A 21,745-nucleotide genomic window follows, 5' to 3' on the forward strand; every position below is an offset into this window, starting at 1 on the left:
CTTGGTGCACTCAAGTGCTGACAGAATGCAGGATTTACAGTGTTGAAGAGGAAATAAGCCATGTGAAACAATTATAAAAATGGTTATGTATGGTATTTAAATATTGGTTCCCCCTCCTCATCCAAGTGGAAGGAAGTGTGGGGCTGGGGCACGCCCTGGGCCACGAGGCTGACCACAGGCACTGCAGATCATCCAATGCCACAGATTCCGCAGGAGGAGAACTCCCAAGCGTGTACAGGATTCCTGAGAAAGATCTCAGATTTCTTTTCTGAATCAGTTTTAACCTGATTTGTTTCACATAGTTATGCTGTTATACCTCTGATATATTCAGAAACGTCACTTCATTTCAGTCCAAACAGCTCAGCATAGTATAAGTGACGGCAGAAAGAGCCATTTGTTCCAACTCAGCTTGCTTTTTTGTTCTAATACTGAGGGATAAACCAAAAAAAAAAAAAAAACATAAGTAGTTTTTGTCATTTGAATCCTTCATTCATTTCACTGGAGGGGAATCCCCAGGGCCTTTTGCTAATCTGGGAAGACCTGACTATTCCTGTGAGGGAAACACAGCCTTGCTGAGCTTTACTCAGAATAATGCATGATAGACTCCACATAATTCCCAGGAAAGAGCCCAGTCACTCCATTCATAACTCCTTCATACCAACCATCGTCATTCTTCTTGATGACATAAATAATGGCTCCTTCCTGAAAGGACAGCTCATCTTCCTTGTCTTTTGTATAATCATAAATTGCCACAACTAGAGAGGGGAGAAAAAGGATATGAAAAAGAATAACGTTCCTAGAAAGGTAGAACCAAATAAATGAACACCTATCCTTTCCGAACTTCTGCAGCACTTCAAACACAGTGACTTTCTAAACACAGGACCTTCCCTGCAAATTCTGTTTTCTAATATCCAGTCCTACACAGTGGAATCCCATCTTGAGGTTAGGTTCAAAACTGTATAAATGGCCAAAAATAGTATTTAGTCACACTTACTGTTCAACAGTCTCCCTGAAGAGATACAATCCCAGAATAGGGAAAGATGGCTGTTTCTTCAGTTGAGCTTGTGTTAAAGCACCATATTATGTAAAAACACGTACCATTAAACATTAGAATTAGACTAGTGCAGTGAGATACACTAGGAGAGGCCAGTGAGAAAATGAGAGAGACTGAGGGAAGAGCAGACTTCCGTCTGCTTTCTCACACTTTCTAGAGCCTATGCCCATTCACTGAGAATAGTGGTTGAATTCCCACAGGTTATATGTGTGAATGACAGGCGTCTACTATATATATTCTTTCAAAACACATGCTGCATTATGCCACCAATTTAACATATCCACAGTAACAGACTAAAAGTGTTAAGAAAACCAAGATACCTGTAAGCTCTCCTATGATTTTCATTACTTAAATAACTTGGTAAATGGGGCCTTTCAATGATATCTGGGACAATCTCTGGTTCCTAAGTGTTACATTTTCCTCAACAGTTTAGTTAAATTGGGATACCCTATAACTTGCTCAGATCCACTTGAAGATTTATCTTTTTTATAGAAAGATCCTCTGTACCTTTATTATACCACTCAGAATTTCACTCAATAAATCTCCATCTGTCCATTTTAAGAAGCATATATTGACTGTTTCCTATGCAACCTTAATCCTAAATAAATAATTAAGAAACAGAAACTAAAACAGGGACTTTTGATATAGTGCAATTTGTTCCAGTTAATTTGTTCCTGGCCTGCTTTAAGTAAAATTCAACAGCTTTCTTAAACTCTGAATATTTGCCATTACAGTGATCTAGGATGCCAGAAAACACTTTAGAGGGACCTAGAAAGCGTTTAGTGTGTATTTCTAACACCTAAACAGATACAATTAAATGACATACAAGTTTAAAGAGAACACAAGATAGGTAGAATACTTCGTATTTCTAGTCAATGTAGTATTTTTTAGCTTTTTTGGGAGGGTTGATAACATTTTGATACTTATAGAAATGCAAACCCACTGAAAAGTAATTCAGAGGAAAATATCCACAAGTCCTGTTAATTCTACACCTTCTAAATCTCTCAAACCCAAACACTTTTCTCCATCATCACACTCACCGCCCTAATCAGCACAGCAGTCTTTAAACTGGAATACACGTATCACTGTGGGGTACCTGAAGATTTCCTAAGCAGCATGAGTGACAGTGACAGATGATTTTACAGAGTTTCTTTCTAGATCCTCAACTTTTATAAATCCTGCATCTAAATCTGATCTGCTTGAGATGATACCCTGTCAAGCATCAGTCATAAAAGTTCTCATTTCCTGTTTATCTTTCTCCTACTTAACAAAAATACAGTGATATACTATGCTTAAGTATAAAACACCCTGAGTGCCAAAGGGATAATTCAAAATACCAGTGTGGTATTAAGAAAGAGAATTACTCCACTGACTATCACAACCTTTTTGCAACTTAAGTGGCTCCCATTCTTTTGCTTTTAACAAAAGTTAAGGTGGACTTTAATGGGGTTATCAGATGACACATCATATAAAACATGATTTTTAAAGATAGAACATTATTTGATTTTTGGCAAATAACTCTGAAGGATTTAAAAGAACTGACAGTGCTGCATGAAAAATAATTCCATTTGCATCTACTTATTTATGTGAACAAGGTTTTCAGCCCCACTGCCTCAGTTGAGGCCCTAATCTCTTGCTTAGAAAGATACCCAACCTGGTCTTTCCAACTCCTATTTTTCTTTCTTTCTAATGCACACTACACTATTATCAAGTATCTTTTTTCAAAAATTAAAGTCCAAATACACGGGAACTTAACAATAACCTACTTAAAATCTTCCACAATTTCCCTCTACTATCAGATTTTTTAAAAAGAAAAAAATTCAAAACACCTCAGCCTGGTATTCAAGGCCTCCCATCATTAATTACAACTCACTTCCCTTCCTACACTCTTAGCTCACCCACCCCCTCCCTACAACCCACCCAGGTCCCCGCACAGGACATTACTCACCATGCCCTTTTGACTCAGAGGATTCCCTCTGACTGGATGGCCCTTCCTATCTCTCTCCTCTGCCTGAGAAACTCATACTCATCATCCAAAGCACATCACATATACCATGTCCTCTGAGCAGCTTTCTGGACTCCCCAGATAGAATCAATGGCACTATTCATTTTCTGACAATCATTAATGGAGCATCCATTCTGATTTTTAGAGATACAAAGATGAATAAGACAAGGGACCGTCACAGTCTGTGAGGACAGAAGTGTTACCTGATGAATTACCATACACTGTTTATGCTTCTACCAAGAAGTTATGTCATTGAGCTAGAAAAACACAAGAACAGATGGCTTGATAGAAGAAAGGGAAATAAAACAGGCACTGACAAATAAGTCAATTTGTCACAAATAATTTAACGCTAGTAAATGTTAGAGCCAAGACTCAATCCCAGGTCTGACAGAGTACAAGCTTAAGACAATGTTAAGAATGTGGGCTCAGGAGTTATGCCACCTAGTTCAGATCCCAGCTCTACCACTTACTACTTTACAGAACATACTTAACTTTCCTAAGCTGCTTTTTACTCAGCTGTATAATGGGTATTATAATAGTGCCAATACCTCAAAGCGTCGTTATATTAAATGAGGCAATATACACACGATACAGGGCCGTGTGTAGAGTAAACATTCTATATAAATGTTAGCTGCTTTTATTACCATTAATAACTATTATGATATACTGACTCCTGCAACACAAACATCTTCTGTCATATTCTGTAACATAATAAATTATTTTGAACCTCAATTTCCTAGTTTGCAAAATGCGGAAACTAACTGCCTTACATATGTAATAAGTCTTGCATCATGCCAGGCACATAATAAATAAATGAAAATATCTTTTCTCTACCCAAGTTAAATAAAGATACTTACATATACAAATTATCTCCACTTGGCTAATAATCAAGGGTTAAGATAAACCTATGCAGTGGTTCTCAACCTTGGAATTATCTGAGGAACTTTAAAAAATTCTGATGCCTGGGTCCCATGTCCACCGATTCTGATTTAATAGGTCTGGAAGTGCAGACATATTAAACATTCCCTAGGTGACCCTAATATGCAGGCACAGTTGAGAACCAGGTCCTAAGTCTAAGACAGCAAAATAAGACTTAGGCAACAGCCTCAACATTTATGCACACTCAAGCAAAAAGCAATCAAACATAAGCTGAACACGGTTATTTTTGTTTTGCCAGAAAGAGTAAGAAGGAGCTTATTTGATTTTCATGTTTTAAAAGATTTGAGCTTAACAGAGACTAACTTTGAAAAATATCTTAGGAAACAACTCAGGCATTTTCTTTTAAACTTTAAAGAGTTATTTGGACTGAAAATAAACTTACTTTCCTCTCTTACAAATCTCTCCAGATTTTAACATGTTCACCGAAGAGGAGATTTTTAACAAGCAAATCTCTTCATAATGCTTTTCTCTTAAGGACTCACTGAGCTGGTTTTACAGAGCTGAAAACTGTCATCACTTTGTCCAGGACAGTGTTAAAATCAGCTAAGGAGTCTGTAAAACATGTCAATGTACAAGGCCATTGGACATTGGCACCCTAGTGTACCTTGGGCTCTTTTTTTTTCTTTTCTTAAAAGCAGCTTTATTAAGAAGTAATTTAGACACAGAACACAATCACTTAAGTGTATATTCAGTGAGTTTTCACAACTGTATGCACCTGTATACATGACAAATGAACAACTTCCACCACAATCGTTACAATGGCCATTATCCCAAAGTTTCCTTATGCCCCTATGTAGCCACCATTGATCCCCCCAAGCCACTCATCTTCTAAATTTCATTTAGATGGAATCATAAAGTATGAGTCTTCTGTGTCTAGATTCTTTCATTAGCATAATGCTTGAGATCCATCCATATTGCTGGTATGTACCAGTAGTTTATTCCTTTCCATTGCTGAACAGTGTTCCATTGAATGGATGGATAGCCCACAATTAGCTTATCCATTCACCAGTTGAAAGACGTATAGGTTGCTTCCACTCTTGGCTATTATGAATAAAGCAGCTATGAACAATCAAGTTCAAGTCATTGTGTGAACATAATCTTCATTCCTCGTAAATAAACATCTAAGAAGGGACTGCCAGACCACCTGGTAGGTGTATATCTAACTTCATAAGAAACTGCCAACTGTTTTCCAAAGTGGCTGAAATGTTGCATTCTTACCAGCAATGTACACTGTACCAGCTCCTGTTTCACCACACTTTCTCTGACACTTGGTATTATCAGTGTTTTTAATTGTAGCCATTCCAGAGGGTGTGTAGTGATAAGTAGTTTGGTTCATTGCAGCTTCACTTTGCATTTCCCTGACTAATAATGTTGAGTATCTTTCCATGTGCTTATTTGCAATTCATGTATCTTTTTTGATGAAGTGTTTCCAAACTTTTTTTCTACAAGTTGTTTGTCGTCTCCTGAGTTATTTTGCAAATATTCTTCCCAGTCTATATGGCTTGCCTTGTCATTTTCTTAACACCATGGTTAAAAAAGAAAAGTTTAATTGAATGAAATTCAATTTATCATTTTTTCTTTTAAGCTTCATGTTTTTTAATGTGCTCTCTACAAAAAGTTTCTCCTAACCCCAGAACACACAGATTTTCTCCTGTATTTTCCTCTAGAAGTTTCATAGTTTTACATTCACATCCAAATACATTTCGAGTTAATTTTTGTGTATGGTGAGGTAATAAGGGTAGAAGTTCATGTTTTGCATATGGATATCCAATTGTTAACAGCACTATTTTTGAAAACACTATCCTTTCCCCATTGAATTACCTTGCACTTTCGTCAAAACGTATGTGTGGATCTTTTTCTGGATTCTTTTTTTTTTCTGGATTCTGATGTATATTTCTATACTTATAGCACACTGTCCTGATTACTGTAGCTTTATACTAGGACTCTGAAATCAGGTAGTTTAAATCCTCCAATATTAGTCTTGTTTTTCAAAATTGTGTTGACTAAACTAGGTCTTCTGCATTTCCATTTAACTTTTAGAATCCCCCTGTCATTTTCTGTAAGAATGACTGCTGGAATTTTTATTGAGATTGCATTCAATTTATAGATCAATTTAGGAAAGACTGTCTCTTAACAATAATGATCAAAAAACATACTTTACTTATTTATTTCAATTTATTTAAGGCCTTTATTAATTTCTCTTAAGTTTTATAGTTTTCATCATACAGGTCCTGCATATATTTTATTAAATCTATCCCTGGGAATTCCCTGGCGGTCCAGTGGTTAGGACTCTGAGCTCTCATTGCCAAGGGCCCAGGTTTGATCCCTGGTTGGGGAACTAAGATCCCACAAGCCACGCCCCACCGCCAAAAAAAAAAATTATCCCTAAGTTTTCATATTTTTGATGTTATTACAAAAGGTATTATTTTGTAAATTTCAATCTCTAATTGTTTGTTGCTAGTATATAAAAATGCAGTTAATTTTGCAAATCAACTTTGTAGCCTACCGTCTTGCTAAATTTGCTTTTTAGTTCTACCAGCTTTTTTGTAGATTCCTTAGGATTTTCTACATACAAGATAATGTCTTCTGCAAATAAACTTTATTTGATATTGTTCCACATATCTGTTGCTCTGTTTTTGGTCTTGGTTTTTTTCTCTGTGCCTCGTTTTGGATAGTTTCTAATGTCATATTGTCAAGGTTGCTAATCTTTTCTTCTAAGTGTCACTTCAGATACTATATTTTTCATCTCCAGAAATTCTATGTGGGTTTCTCTTTCTCTTTTTTAAGAAAATATATTCTGCTTCTCTCTCATGTGCATGTTTTCCTTTGCCTTCTTGGATATATGTGGCATTTATAATAGCTATACCCGTGTCTGGTAATTCCATCATCTTGGTCACTTCTGGGTCTGTTCCTATTGACTGGCTTTGCTTTTAGGTATGAGTTATGTTTTCCTGCCTTTTTACATGCCTTGTAATTTTTGATTGGATGCTGGTCACTATGAATCTTACTTTTTGGTGCACTGGATTTTGTTGACTCCTTTGAACAATGCTGGGTTTTGTCCTGGAACTCAGTTAAGTTACTTGAAATCAGTTGGATGTTTTCAAAGTTTGCATTTAAACATTTGTTAGGGCAGTTCAGGGCAACCTATAGTCTAGGGCTAATTTCGCCCCACAACTTGAGGGGACACACTTTTGAGGCCTCTTCTCAATGCCGTGTGTATTACAAGGTCTTTCTGTTCTTGCTGGTTCGGGAACATGAACTATTCCCAGGCCTGTTATTTCCAAGACTTTTTCTGCCTACTCCTTTCTGATTGTTCTTTCTCCAATCTCAGGTAGTTTCTTCACATACATGTACAGATCAGTACTCTGTCAAAGATTCAAGGAGACCCTTCTGCAGATACCCAGAGCTCTGTCCTTTGTCTTTGAGTAGTTACCTGTTCTCCATGGTCTCCCAAAACTCTGTGATCTCTTATCTTCTCTACTCAGTGAGACTTTCAGGCTTATTTGGGTTCCACCCCCTTGCACTGTGGCCTGGAAACTGCCACTAGATAGCAAAGCTAGGACAATTAGGGGCTCACCATGTTTGAGTTCCTTCTTTCTGGGACCACAGTCCACCAATGCTTGTTATCTAATGCCTGAAAACCATTATCTTTTATATTTTTTCCTGGATTCATTCCTAACTGTTTTAGGAGGGAGGGTAAATCTGATTACTGTTGCTCTATCTTAGCCAGAAGTGGAAGTCCACTATTCGTTAATGTAAGCTCCCCAGGTGATTCTAATGTACAGTCAGTTTTGAAACCCAGTGAGTTAGTAGCTTTAAGTTTCTTAACAGCAAACTTCCTTCAAGACAGCACACATTTCTTCTGAGCTGACTAGTCCTGATGACATTTGTAAGCCTGTGTCCCAAAAGTGTCGTATGATGGTTAGCTAATATATTCAGAGAAGCTTTTCACCAAAAGAAATGCCAAACACCTACTTTGCAAAGAAACTGAGAAACCATATTCTTTGGAAGAAAGTTTCATATGGAGATACTTAAACTGGAATATCTGATATAAGATGCCACAAAAGAATGCTTTAGGGACTTCCCTGGTAGTCCAGTGGTTAAGAATCCACCTTCCAGTGCAGGGGACGCGGATTCGATCCCTGGTTGGAGAACTAAGATCCCACATGCCGCAGGGCAACTAAGCCCACGTGCTCTAGAGCTCACGCGCCACAACTAGAGAGCTCACATGCCGCAACTACTGAGCCTGCGCGCCACAACCAGAGAGCCCGTGTGCCACAACTACTGAGCCTGAGTGCTCTGGAGCCTGCGTGCCACAACTAAAGAGAAGCCCGCATGCCACGACAAAGAGCCCGTGTGCCTCAATGAAAGATCCTGCACACCACAACGAATATCCCGCATACCACAACTAAGACCCGATGCAGCCAACGTAAATAAATAAATAAATATTTTAAAAGAAAAGAATGCTTTAAAGCACGGGAGTGGGAATAACATAATTTGGAAAAATCATCCTCTTCCTGAGTCATTCCAGAAAAAAAACCTATCTTTTTAAAATTTTTGCCTTATAGAAACCATTCATAAAAAGCATGTTCAACGGGAACAACATATAATCGTCAATAAAAATCAGTCACAGGATTTTACCAGTGTGACTTTCAAAATCATGAACCTTGTAAACTAAATTAATTAAAATATACAGGCTAATACAGGCCAAACTTTACTTATAAGTAAAAAATAAATAAGATTCTCTTCAGTACCAGCAAATTTCATTTCTATGTACATAGAGGTTTCTTCCCATCCTTCCAGATATCCCTCTGAAACTTACCCTTTTCCAAGTAAGACCTTGGAGCCCACGGTGGGTCCTCTTCAGCATAAGGATCACTATACTCAACCACGGCTGCCTCTTCCTCTTCGTAATCTTCTGGAGGAGGAGGTGGTGGTGGGGATTCATCAAAGACTGGTTCTTCCACAGGTGGTGGTGGAGGTGGTGCATCTGAAACTAAGAATGTATCAAGCTGATAACAAAACTACACATTATGCAAAGTTCAGTGTTTCCTATCCAAGCTTCTATGTTCATGGAGTATAAACCTAGACTTGAAAATAATAATCTTTCAAAAAATAAGTAGGCAAGAGAAGTGTTCCCACCAACTATACTGTTCCAAATCCCCAAGCTTGACTTTCTCCTCCCTTTGGGTTAGTGCTGATGGATGCTGAATAAAGTTTAGCCAAAATGATTACTATTTTTTACTTAAAATGTTCCAATTACTCAGTTAGCACTTTACAATACATTATTTCATTTAATCTTTACCTTGGGAGGTGGTGTTTTTAATCCTCATTTATGGATGTGGAAACTGGCTTTCCAAGATTAAGTACTCCAACAGTAAGTGGAAGAGCAGGAATTTGAACTCCAATGCCTCTTATCTTAAAAGCTACACTATTATGGAATGAGATCAATTCAACAACTTTAAAGTCATGTTTCATTATTCATTCAAAAACATCAACTGAAAGCCTACTATGGCCAGCTACTACGCTCAGCACTGGGAATACAGCAGTGAGCCTAAGTCATGGAGACATGGACAACCAAACTTTCATTTATAATTAAGTGCAGTAAGTGTTTTAAGTCATCATGGAAAACAGAGCAGTAGACCACATCTCTTATGTGGGTCAGGAAAGGCTTCCTGGAACCTGAAGGATGGGTAAGAGTTAATGGCCCGGGGTGGGGGTAGGTATTTCATGTCAGATGTAAAGAAAAATAACAAATACAAAGGTAAGAAAGCAGGAGCCCTTCAAAGAGCTGACCAAAGTTCAGTAGAAAGAGGCATGAGGAAGCTGAACAGTACTAAGCAGAAAGGGCCTTGTAACAGTTTGAACTCTATCCAAAGAGCAATGGGAAGCCAGAGAAGGGTTTAAGAAGAATAACGGAATCACAGCTGCATTACTTAGCCCAGTATAACTGGTTCCAAATAATTCCAGACTTCGTCCAAACATCAAACTTAATATAGAGTAAATATCTGCTACCACAGAGTTATGTTCAAAATAATGTACTTGAAAGCTATAAAGATCATTCCAAAAGATAGGTATATGTCTTTCCAAGGTGAGTGTTTTGAAGAGGACAACATTCATCTGAATGTATAAGTCCTGCTATGTCTGTAAAATCAGCCACGGCTCACCTCATATACAAAGTTTCTTATTTTTATACATTTTGTAGGTGAGAAAATGTATATGACTATGGAAAGAAATGAGAAAAGATCATCCTAAAAGGTAAATATTGCACACTGTGGTAAATATTGGAGGTGCTCATTGGGGTACCTTCCAATAAACAGAGGTAAAATAGACTATTTTCAGAAATTAGCAAACAGAGATGCAAAGGCACCTGAAAGAGATACTGAGCCCTCAGGCCAACAAGACTGGATTATAACCAGTTAAAATACAAGAAAGAAATGTGTCGTTACAAAGGGAGCATTTAGTCAGCTATGGAAGCACACAAAAAAGGAGGGACTCAAAGTGTCTGCTCTGTGTCAGATGCTTTACTAAGTGCTGGAGAAATAGCCAGTGAAAAAAAACAAGCAAAAATCCCTGCTCTCATAGAGCTTACATTCTAGTATTGGCAATGCCCATTTCCAAAGGAGCAGGAGTCCTAAGCAACAGAATGCAAGTATTTCTATCCCACGATTGAGGCCATCCCTGTTATGAGATGCATGCATTAGGCTGCATCAGCCTGATGACATTATCTCCTTCATTGGTGTAATTCCCCTAGTTCAGATTCCACACCCGTTGTACAGCCTTATGATTGTGACATGGTTCCTATGTAGACTGCTCACAAGAAGAGAACTCATCTATCATACAGACTATGCTCACTGCTTTAGCAATTCCTCACTAAATACAGATACAGGCCTCCTGCTTTGTAGACATCAGTCTCCTCAGCTTCCTTAATGCTTCCCTAGGAGAAAACTCGACCTGTCAATAAAATTAGTTATCTGATCCTGCATGATTCAACACCAGATCACAGGCCAGCTTAAATTCACTGCCAATCTATGAGGCCTCTTGGGAGACAGACTGACAATTTGGTCCCCTGGGACCCACCATGGCATGGCCATTTTTACACCTGGAATCACAGGATTGGAAGAAGATTCTCAGGCCGGCCACAAAACCCTAAAACTCCAGTGATAGACCACTAATTGTCTGAGCAACCCAGAGAAAAGGGTGGGATATCTGGTGATTAAAGAGCACCTCCTCAATTAGATGTGATCTTTCTTTTTACATGTGCCTTATTTTATATTTATTTGTCTTCACTACCAGATTTCAAGTTGTTTGAAAGTAGAGAATTTCATCTTAATTATTTTATCATCCACACTAGCTGCTCATACAATGACTGTTCATAATATTCAAATATCTGAAGTATCAGTGAATGAATGACTATTCAGCCAATCATATATAAATGACATTTTATGCCTAGAATCTGATCTACAGCATAAAGAAGACATAAACTTACTATTTTCTTGGACTCTGGCCACAAATCCCATTAAAGGTAACTGAGGAGTTACCTGTAGGATGGAGGGAGGAGGAGGAGCAAGAGATACTGCAAAAACAAAAAAGGTGCGGAGGGTAAGGGGTAAGGGCAAGTTACATTAAAAGGAAAGGATACCACAATAAAACAAACATATAAGGAGGGAAACCGCTATGCATAAACATTTTACAAGCTATCTTAAGGATCCTCTTTTGAGGGATAACTCATTAACACACAAAACAAAGTATTAGGGAAGTTTTAAAAACTTAACAACAGGAAGCATTTATCATATACAGATCTATTCTTACATACAATGGCAAATTATCTTTTCATGTCAATAGCATGTCTTCTCAAAAAAAGAATTTCTTCAGATTACCATGAATAACTTGGTTTTCTGAATTTTACCTTGAAGGTTATAAGTTTAAATGTTCATCAATACAAGGGAAAAAACCATTACACGCCAACATCCTAATTTTATACTTTTCATTACTTCATTAAACAGGCAAAATTAATTGGTTTTCAGCCATTGATTAAACAAATATTCACTGACTTCCCACTAAGGGGCAAGCACTCTGCTAAGAGACCAATATCGAAACTGTTCTCTTCGAGTCAGGTCTGTATCTTTACAATTTCTCACAGTCCCAATTCATACCACCTATTCCAGGTACATTTTCTCCCTGAATCTACAGAAAAATGCCAGCCTCATTCAAATCATTCCTCTCCCCCCAAAGCTGTCTTTCCCTTTTAAACACCTGGTACAGCGCCTAGCGCTAGTGAGCCTTCAACAAACATCTGACGTAGATAAATACACAAATAAGCCAGGTACATGCCAAACAACTTCCCAAGATTAACTGTACAGTTACGGTTTCCTTCGGAATGGGTATACAGTATGGTGTGCATCTTCTTATAAAGAGAGAACATCTTTATTAGCTTCAAATCACAGTGAAGACTAATAAAACTAAAAAGATGAGTAAGAGTCACTGCCCTCAAAAAGATCACATTCTAGTTAGGAATGGAAGACAAAAATAATAACCCTAACCCAACAACATCTGTAGCACTTCCCTGCAGGTGGTGGTGGTGACGGTAGTGGAAGAGGCACTGGTGATGGTGTGGCGTCATGGTGGTGACGGAGAGGGCCGTCAGGGTTTGAGTAGGGGTGGGGCTACACAGAAGTAACCTCTGAGCAGGTGCTTGAAGAAAAGGAGTTCGACAAGCAGACAAGGGTTGAGAAAGACAAGCAGAGAACCAAGTGAGGGGCAAAGGCTCTGAGGTATAAAATAGCATGACCAGTTCACAGAACCAGAAATATTTCCATATGGTTGGCATAAGATGCCCCAGAGAGAAAGTACAAAACCTGGAGAGATGAGCAGGTAGATATGCAATAGGGAAGAATCTTATATGTTAGGTGAAAGAGTGCTTAGTGGGAACACCTTGGACTTAAAGTCACCTAGCATCAAATCCTCGATTTGCTATTTCGCTGCTATTGGAACAGCAAGTTATTTTTTGGGCCTAATCCATAAATGTGAAATGAAAGAGGTAATGCAACCTACTTTACAGAGTGACTGCAAAGATTTTTTTTAAAAAAACAATGTATGCAGAAAGTCTAACCCAGGGCCTGCCACACAAAAATCAAGGCAATACAAGTGGAAAGAAAAGGAGAGAACTTAGTACAGTGTGGACAAAAAGAGTATTTGGTATCTAAGGATTTAGGAGGCATATAAAGGAGAGAAACAGCTCAAGATGGTCTTAGATTTTTATCCTTCCTAACTATGAAGGTAGTGGTGCCATTAACCACATTAACCTTGGTGGGTAGTACAGGGAATGAAACGGGTTGGTGAATAGAAAAATCAGGGAGAAATAATGAGATGTAGGAAAGTAAGTTAAAACATAAATATGGAAGGCAACTGGAAAGTCTGGGTTGAACCTGTGGGAAAAATCAAGAGGTACAGAGGTGGCAGTAATCAGTAAAGATAACAGTTGTGCCATGGGTACGTGCAGGGAGAACATGTACTTATAATGGGCAGACAAGAGTTAAGCAGATAATCCTGAAGAATATCTCAGATTTAAAGGGACAGAGTCACATAACCCTAGAAATTGGTACCTTTCTTTAAAAGATACCTTGTGGTTACGTTTTTCCCTGAAGTCATACTTCTTGGTAGTAAACCCTTAAGTTGTGTGTCTGTGTCCCACTCTCAGAGGCTTGGAACAATTGTTGATATGTTCACGACACCCTGTGTTTCCAAACTTGGGGTAAGAAGACACGATGAACAGAGAAGGCAGCAGAGACAAAGCAGATAAAGCTGAGAAACAGGGGCAGACAGCAACTGCGCTAGGAAAGTGGGATATAAGATGCTGAAATGTTCCTCTTCTGTTAGCACCCATCCCAACCTCCCCTGTAACAGAAAAGTAGGAAATTTCCCACTTCAGTCATGGTTTCTCATCAAAAAAAAAAAAAAAAAAAAATGACTTTCTAGTACTCAGCTAAAAAAGAATGATTAGGTACTTAGAACAGGGTTTTTGTAGGTAGGTTGAGTTTATTATTTTTTTAATGAATATATATATTTTTTTCTTTTCTTGTTTTGAAAGTCAAAGTCTGAAACTCTAGTGGGTTTTTAAGAAGTCTATCAACAGCAGCCCAGGTAAAAACCAGTCCCAGATCTTCCTTAAACAGAATTACATCATAACAAAACAAGTTAGATTTTTTTTCAAAGCCAATCCAACACATGTTAAAAAATTCAGTTCCAAATGGAGTTTACAAAGGTTGCCCCAAATTCTACTTTTTTTGCCCAGGGCAAACTTTTTACATCATGGTCCAAATTAATTTAGTTACCACAGCATTTTCTTTCTGGTCATTGAGATTTCATTAGAAAACCTGTGAACCAGAAGGTCCTACTTTAGACTAGATTTATCTTCCTCAGAGTTGAACTGAAAATGAACTATTTTAGGAGAATTTAAGCAGGACTTTGATGTGAAGAACCGTTTGCAATAATCAGTTCTAGTCTGAGGTATCTCATGAACAGGCAAGAGCAGAAAGTAACTATCAATTTGTTTCCATTCCATTTAGCTAAGATGATTCCTCACATGACAAAAGCCTTTCCCTATAATCACCGAAAGGTCTCCAAACTTAGATTCAGTAATATTATGTTCAAACTACACAATAATGAAGTTAACGTGAAGAGGAAGGCTCAAGAAGAGACTGGAGTTTATAGAGAGATCTTAAGTAGAACTACAAGAACTACAGCTTACATTCACTCAGCAACACGGAGGTATACAAACTGTAACAGGCTCTGCAAGCAAACCAAACTGAGAGGATGAGTCTGTGCTGATGAAATATACAGACCTCCTAAGCATGACCTTCCTGGTTATTTACAAAATCCTGGCAAATCTTCTTTGCGGTTAAAATGTACAAAGAGTTTTGAAGAAAAATTAGGCTATTAAATCTTTTTTTTTTACTGCTTTATAAATACTCTAAGAAAATTAGACAAAATAACCACTCTAAATACTATTTCTAAAACCATTAAAGATATCACCTTTAGAGGCCATACATTTGTAGCCCATTCAAGTTTAGTTGCAAATATTTTACATTCCAGTGAGGGAAATAATTTAAGCAATTTATTTTAAGAGTGAAATATTTTCTAAACATGGATAGTAACTTAGAACAAGGAGTACTTAAAAGTGAACCTAACTAATCATACTCAGTAAGGGAAGCTTTTTTGATGGAAAAGAATAGGGTTACCAAATAAGTATCACTCCTGTAGTCTCAGAAGGGTTAAAAGAATTGGGCCATTTTTCTTATTCCTTTTCAAGTGAAAAAAAAAGCATCGTATGACATTATGCCGAGAAAAAGTAGCAAATTAATCCACACAGTTTAAAAACATAACTTGTGTTTAATAATCGATGTAAAGGGTCTATTTGGTTTACTTGGTCATCTGAGAATATACTTAAACTTTTCAGTTTTTTCTAGCTTTTTTGTTCTCCCTAGAGTAAACATTCACTAACAAAAGCTAAAGACTGCCTAAAATGAGGACTCGAAAATAGATTCTTGATTGCTCTCTATTTATACTTTGCTAAAGCCCCACCACATCTGTATTCTTCTGGAGATTTATGGTAATGCTGTAAGTTAACTATCATTTAAAGAATATGCGTTATGGCTTTTCTTTTACAATATCACCAACCCAACATTGTTTTCTCACTGTTTCTTTTTAGTTGTTTTTAATATCATTCAGGGAAGCCTGACATCTTCCCTGTGTAAAACACCATACTCATTCAGAAATTCCTCTTTCTCATACAACTATATACACTCACACTGCTTGGAACCAACATTCCACCTTATGAATTAGATTTTTTTAGTCTTTGTTGTAAGAAAATATGAGTAGTGAAATGTAAGATATCTTTTACCAAAGGCCTTAGTACTTAAACCCCACATTACTGATTCCTTACTGTTAAGGACTGAATGTTTGTATCCCCCCAAAATTCATATGAAATCCTAACCTGCAATGTGATGGTATTAGGAGGTGGGGCCTTTGGGAGGTGATTAGCTCATGAGGGTGGAGCCCGAATGAATGGAATTAGTGCCCTTATAAAAGAACTCCAGAGACCTAATTAAACTTAAAAGCTTTTGCACAGCAAAGGAAACCATAAACAAAACAAAAAGACAACCTACTAAGTGGGAGAAAATATTTGCAAATGATATGACCAATAAGGAATTACTATCCAACATATATAAACAGCTCATACAGCTCAACATCAAAAAAACAACCCGATTAAAAAATGGACAGAAGAACTGAAAGGACATTTTTCGAAAGAGGAAATGCAGATGGCCAACAGACACATGAAAAGATGCTCAACATCGCTAATCATCATGGAAATAAAAATCAAAACCACAATGAGATATCACCTCACACCTGTCAGAATGGCTATCATCAAAAAGAACACAAATAACAAATGCTGGTGAGGATGTGGAGAAAAGGGAACCCTCATACACTGTTGGTGGGGATGTAAATTGGTGCAGCCACTGTGGAAAACAGTATTGGGGTTTCTCAAAAAACTAAAAACAGAACCACCATATGACCCAGCAATTCCACTCAGGGGTATATATATCTGAAAAAAAAACCCAATAATTTGAAAAGATACATGCACCCCAATGTTCACAGCAGCATTATTTACAATTGCCAAGATATGGAAACAACCTAAGTGTACATCAACAGATGAATGGATTAAGAGGATGTACACACACACAATGGAATACTACTCAGCCATAAAAAAGAACGAAATTTTGCCATGTGCAGCAACATGGATGGACTTGGAGGGCATGACACTAAGTGAAATGAGTCACACAGAGAAAGACAAACACTGTATGATGTCACTTATATGTGGAATCTAAAAAATACAACAAACTAGTGAATATAACAAAAAAGAAGCAGGCTCACAGTATACGTATAGAAAACAAACTAGTGGTTACCAGTGAAGGGGGGCAATATGGGTCGGGGGGGAGTAGGAGGTATAAACCAGGGGGTGAAAGACAGGCTCAAGGATGTACAATATTATACAACATGGGGAATAGAGCCAATATTTTGTAATAACTGTAAAAGGGAAATTAACCTTTAAAAATTATATTTAAATTTTTTTTAAAAGGCATTGCCAAAAAAAAAAAAAAAACAAACCATGGAGAGTTTTCTCTCTCTCTTTTTCCACCATGTGAGGATACAACAACAAGACAGCAGTCTACAAGCTCAAGAGGGTTCTCACCAGAACTCAACCATGCTGGCATGCTGATCTCTGACTTTCAGCCTCCAGAACCGTGAGAAATAAATCTCTACTGTTTATAAGCTACCCAGTCTATGGTACTTTGTTATAGCAGCCCAAACTAAGACACTTACCAAACTAGGTTAATGTATGTAAATGTACATGTACAAATACATATGTATATTCTTCTTTACCACCAAGGTGCTTCATATTTATATTGAAAGTAAAAACTGTTAAAACTTGTGATTAGCCCTATTTGTTTCAATGACACTCCTTGCTGATGACAAGATGAATGATAAACTAGTATTCCTATTTCTTTGGCTGGATTAGATTAAGAAACAGTGAGAACCAAATAGGATTCATTTTATGTTCTGAATGAAGTGTTCCTTTCATTAACTTGCTTCTGAAATAATCTCATTAGAAAACAATTATTGTGCTCCTAGGACTTGGCACTACGCACCGGGTGCTCCATATTTTAATTCCTATGTTATAACGCCACTTCAAACTCAAACCCAATATAGTAGCAGTGCTGTTAGATTTACATCGCACAGAAAACCTCACTGAATTTACAGTCACATGAATCCCAGCCTGTCAGCTCACTTCCTCAGAAGCACAAATCCATGTCAAGCCTCCAGCTGCAAAAAATATGCTCATAAAACACAAACCTGGGATCACTGTTAAACCAGGGAGTTAGCTACTTGAGAAAGCACAACAAATTTTCTCATTTTAAATATGAAAAAACAAGGACCATTTTAAGACCAGTGGGCATAATACAAGAGACTTACATAATAATCTAATGCAAATAAAATGAAAGTGCATCGAACAGCCTTAGAATACTGGCTTACAAAGCATTAAGTGTTGCAAGAAGAACTTTTCAAAGAACATAATTTAGTTAAAATTTTTTTTTAGTTTAGAAAAAAGCACTGATTATTCAACTAAGTTGTAGCCACCCTCTTTAAGCAGTTACCAAATCCCCAGAGAAGAAAGGCAGAACTTAATTGAGAGAAGTACATGAAAACAAATTAAGTTGCCTCAAACATTATGCTGAAGGCCCAAAAATCTCAATTCACTTTATACTTCCCATGAGTGTGAAAAATACTTTCATTAACATCATTCCTTAGAGTAGGTTATTTTTCTACATTAACATATACTTTCAAGTATGTTAAAATCAGATTTACAAATAAGTATTAAAATATGTACTTAAAACACATTTAAATAAATAGCCTTCAAATAAATTCCATCAACAGGTGGAATTTTTAATCAGGGTTCTCTTCTCATAAGACCAGTATTTTGGTATGTACAGGTATACAGCATGAAATATCCTTGTATATACTTTCTGAATATCATGTACACTTGGTCCCAAGCTGTAACAGTAAAGCATCTCTCAGCTCCATCACAGAATTGGCCCATTTTGGACTGACACCATTCTTCAAAACTCTATTTAAGGGTAAGGAAGGGCATAAGGGCCATAAGAAATAATTGTCTAGACTTCAAAGAGGGTCAGGGAGAGAGCTTATCTTCAGCAGAGCTATGAAACAGGCCATATCTAACAAATTAAAATTTAAAAATAAAATATTCATTTAACTACAAAATTAGCACCTGTACAAATATGGGTTTGGAACACATGATTTAAAAGTAGAACGTGAGAAAAGACAGGCGTATTTGTCAAAATGGAGCTCAAAATGAGTTAAAAAGAATGGCACACCCAAAATCATTGAGTGTGGTCAAGGATAGCAGTGAGACAGATAGATAGATAGACATATGTATAACTGAATCACTCTGCTGTACACCTGAAACCAACACAACATTGTAAATCAACTATACTTCAGTAAAACACAATTTAAAAACAAATAAGAGAAGAATAACCCCTCGAATTTTAAGGTTATAGATTTTAATTTGGTCATAGTTAACTACTAGGAAAAGAAAAACCACTCCTTTTTAAGACTCAAAATGTGATCGCTGGGTAAAAAAATGCACATGCATTATTTCTCAAAATAAATAATCTAATGTAAATTTTTTAAAAAAGAAGTCTATTTCAACTAAGGCAGATGGTAATCACACTACAGTGTGCACTGGTTAGACTATATAGTCATTTATGGCATTTAATTTACAAGAAGGACCCAAAACAATGAGGGGATCTGAATAAAGTAACAAGAGATTCACTTCACATTCAACAAGTAGTTACTGAGCACTATTCCCAGGATATAACAGATTAAAAAACTGACAAGGTCTCAGGTTCTCATGCACTTTACATTACAATGTGGGCATCCTCCACCCCACCCTCCTACCCTTGGGAGGGTAAGAGAAAGATTTTTTTTAATATGAAGGTAGGTAGGATAGGATAGTACAATAGAAGTAACATGGAACTTTGAGTCAGATGACCTAAATTCAAATCCTAACTTGATTATCACCTCAGTCTGTTTCCTCACCTGTAAAATACAGATGAAAACGATCACATGATTATAAGAATCAAATGATATAAAAAATATAAAAGCATTCTTTAAGCTCTGTTTATGTAAGAGGAGGATGAAATTTCTTCTGCAAGACTTCAAAGGATATAACAAGGTTTCACCAAAAGGTAGATAGATTTCAGCTCCATACAATTCAGGGCTCATCCAAGATGAAATGGGCTGTCCCCTAATATTACAGGTGATCACACATGGGCTTACTGGCCTCTTGGCAAAAATCCAGAAAAACACAGTAAGTTCACATAACATGTCCACAGTAGTCACAGAGTATAATATTTGCTCTTACCCTCTCTGGGGAAGAAGCAAAACAAATGATTATGTTTAGTATTAAATATGTGCCAGATTAGTTCTTCTGTATGCATGATGCAACTAAAAGGTGATTGTTATATCTGGATCAATCTGTCCAAGTCCCAGTTTTTCCATCATAGGTTTGGTAGGAGAATTGAAAAAGATAGTGTAACTGCCCACCATAAAGCAGCTTCAAAAATGTCATTTCCCTTTTCCTTTGCCACTTATAAACTCTGTTCATGTATGCTCAACTTTCATTATTTGCTATTCATAGAGCAAGGGTATCTGATTAAATAAGAAGGAAATACTGTTCAGCACAATATTATTTTAAAAAACAAATAATCACTAACACATTAAAAAAGATTCCATTCAAAAAAATTAAGTTCTACAACTTTATATGGAAACCATGTTGATTTTTAAAAAAAGAACTGGAAGATACAGTATTAGCCACCTTGTATTCATTCTTCCACTCATTCAACAAATAGTACTAACCACCTACCATGTACTAGTCATTTGCAATTAAAGGTTTTTTTCTGTGTAATTGAAGATTTTTAATTAGATATATTCCACAGACCGCAAAAGAAAATCTAACCTGGGTTCTGGCTATAAAAAGGTCCTCCGTTCATCTGATTCTGAAGGCTTGTTTGTGAAGTTATGGAAGGAGGGCGCCTATAGGGCAAAGAGCCCCCTATTGTTGGGGGAGTATGGCGAGTGGCAGGTCTATTCATGCTGTAGAACTGAACAGGATGACCTGGAAAAGGGACAGAACATAAATTTGTCACTAAAAGAAAATTATCTCAGACAATGAAATACTTTAGGTACAATGCCTGAATCTTACTAAGATTATTAAAAATAATAATATTTAGCTAATTTAATTGCCATCTGACAAATATTAATGCAAGGTGACAGTTATTGCTCAGTTGACAGTATATCCAAGTGCAAAAGCAGGAAAGTAGGTAAATAAAATTATGATTAGGTTTGGAAAAGCTATATCTAAATAGATTACTAATTAATATTATGATTTTATTAAATTAGTAATTTGATAGGGTTTCAAAATCATCAGAATTAACATTTATGGGGGGCTTCCCTGGTGGCGCAGTGGTTAAGAATCCTCCTGCCAATGCAGGGGACAGGGGTTCGAGCCCTGGTCTGGGAAGATCCCACATACGTGCCGTGGAGCAACTAAGCCCACGCGCCACAACTACTGAGCCTGCGCTCTAGAGCCCGCGAGCCACAACTACTGAGCCCACGTGCCACAAATACTGAAGCCCACGTGCCTAGAGCCCGTGGCTCTGCAACAAGAGGAGCCACGACAATGAGAAGCCCACGCACTGCAACGTAGAGCAGCCCCCGCTCGCTGCAACTAGAGAAAGCCCACGCACAGCAACGAAGACCGAACACAGTCAAAAATAAAAACAAATAAATAAACAAATTTGAAAAAAAATAATAATAAAATAAAATAAAATCTATGGCTCACTTCCTCCCAAAACACACCAGCAATTAAACACTGAAAACTAAACTCAACAAGAATAACGTTTAGAAAAGCAAAAGAAAAAAATGTTTGACACACAGTCTTATTCCAAAAAAATAATAATAGTAATAAATTGAAGGTAGCAAACCAATTTGTTTAAAGGAAATCACAAAATATTTCAGCAAAAGGTCAAGTGACATAATTCCAAATCACATTTTTCAATCAAAAATATCCTTCTCTAAAGTTAGATTATTTTGTCTTAAAACTAGAG

At 37.1% G+C, this 21,745-nt stretch overlaps 2 protein-coding genes across 20 annotated transcripts in view; one reads left to right on the forward strand and one right to left on the reverse strand.

The window, feature by feature from the left end:
• The window catches only part of RAPH1 (Ras association (RalGDS/AF-6) and pleckstrin homology domains 1), a 169,997-nt gene that overhangs the window by 92,857 nt on the left and 55,395 nt on the right, over window positions 1-21,745 (forward strand). The window lies entirely within an intron of this gene.
• ABI2 (abl interactor 2) overlaps window positions 1-21,745 on the reverse strand; it is a 91,038-nt gene that overhangs the window by 1,595 nt on the left and 67,698 nt on the right. For 10 of the 17 annotated variants that reach the window (XM_082397100.1, XM_082397095.1, XM_082397102.1 and 7 more), the window contains 3 exons: window positions 20,596-20,754; window positions 8,821-8,994; window positions 449-755 (listed from right to left, as the gene is read on the reverse strand). In XM_082397100.1, the coding sequence (XP_082253226.1) occupies window positions 580-755; window positions 8,821-8,994; window positions 20,596-20,754 (509 nt within the window). In that variant the 3' untranslated portion in view covers window positions 449-579. Of the gene's footprint in view, window positions 1-448; window positions 756-8,820; window positions 8,995-11,487; window positions 11,575-20,595; window positions 20,755-21,745 lie in introns of those variants that run through there. The other 7 variants (XM_082397098.1, XM_082397097.1, XM_082397099.1 and 4 more) reach the window with 2 other exon arrangements.

This window comes from Balaenoptera borealis, assembly GCF_965194805.1.
Source record: "Balaenoptera borealis genome assembly, chromosome: 6".
Taxonomy (NCBI): domain Eukaryota; kingdom Metazoa; phylum Chordata; class Mammalia; order Artiodactyla; family Balaenopteridae; genus Balaenoptera; species Balaenoptera borealis.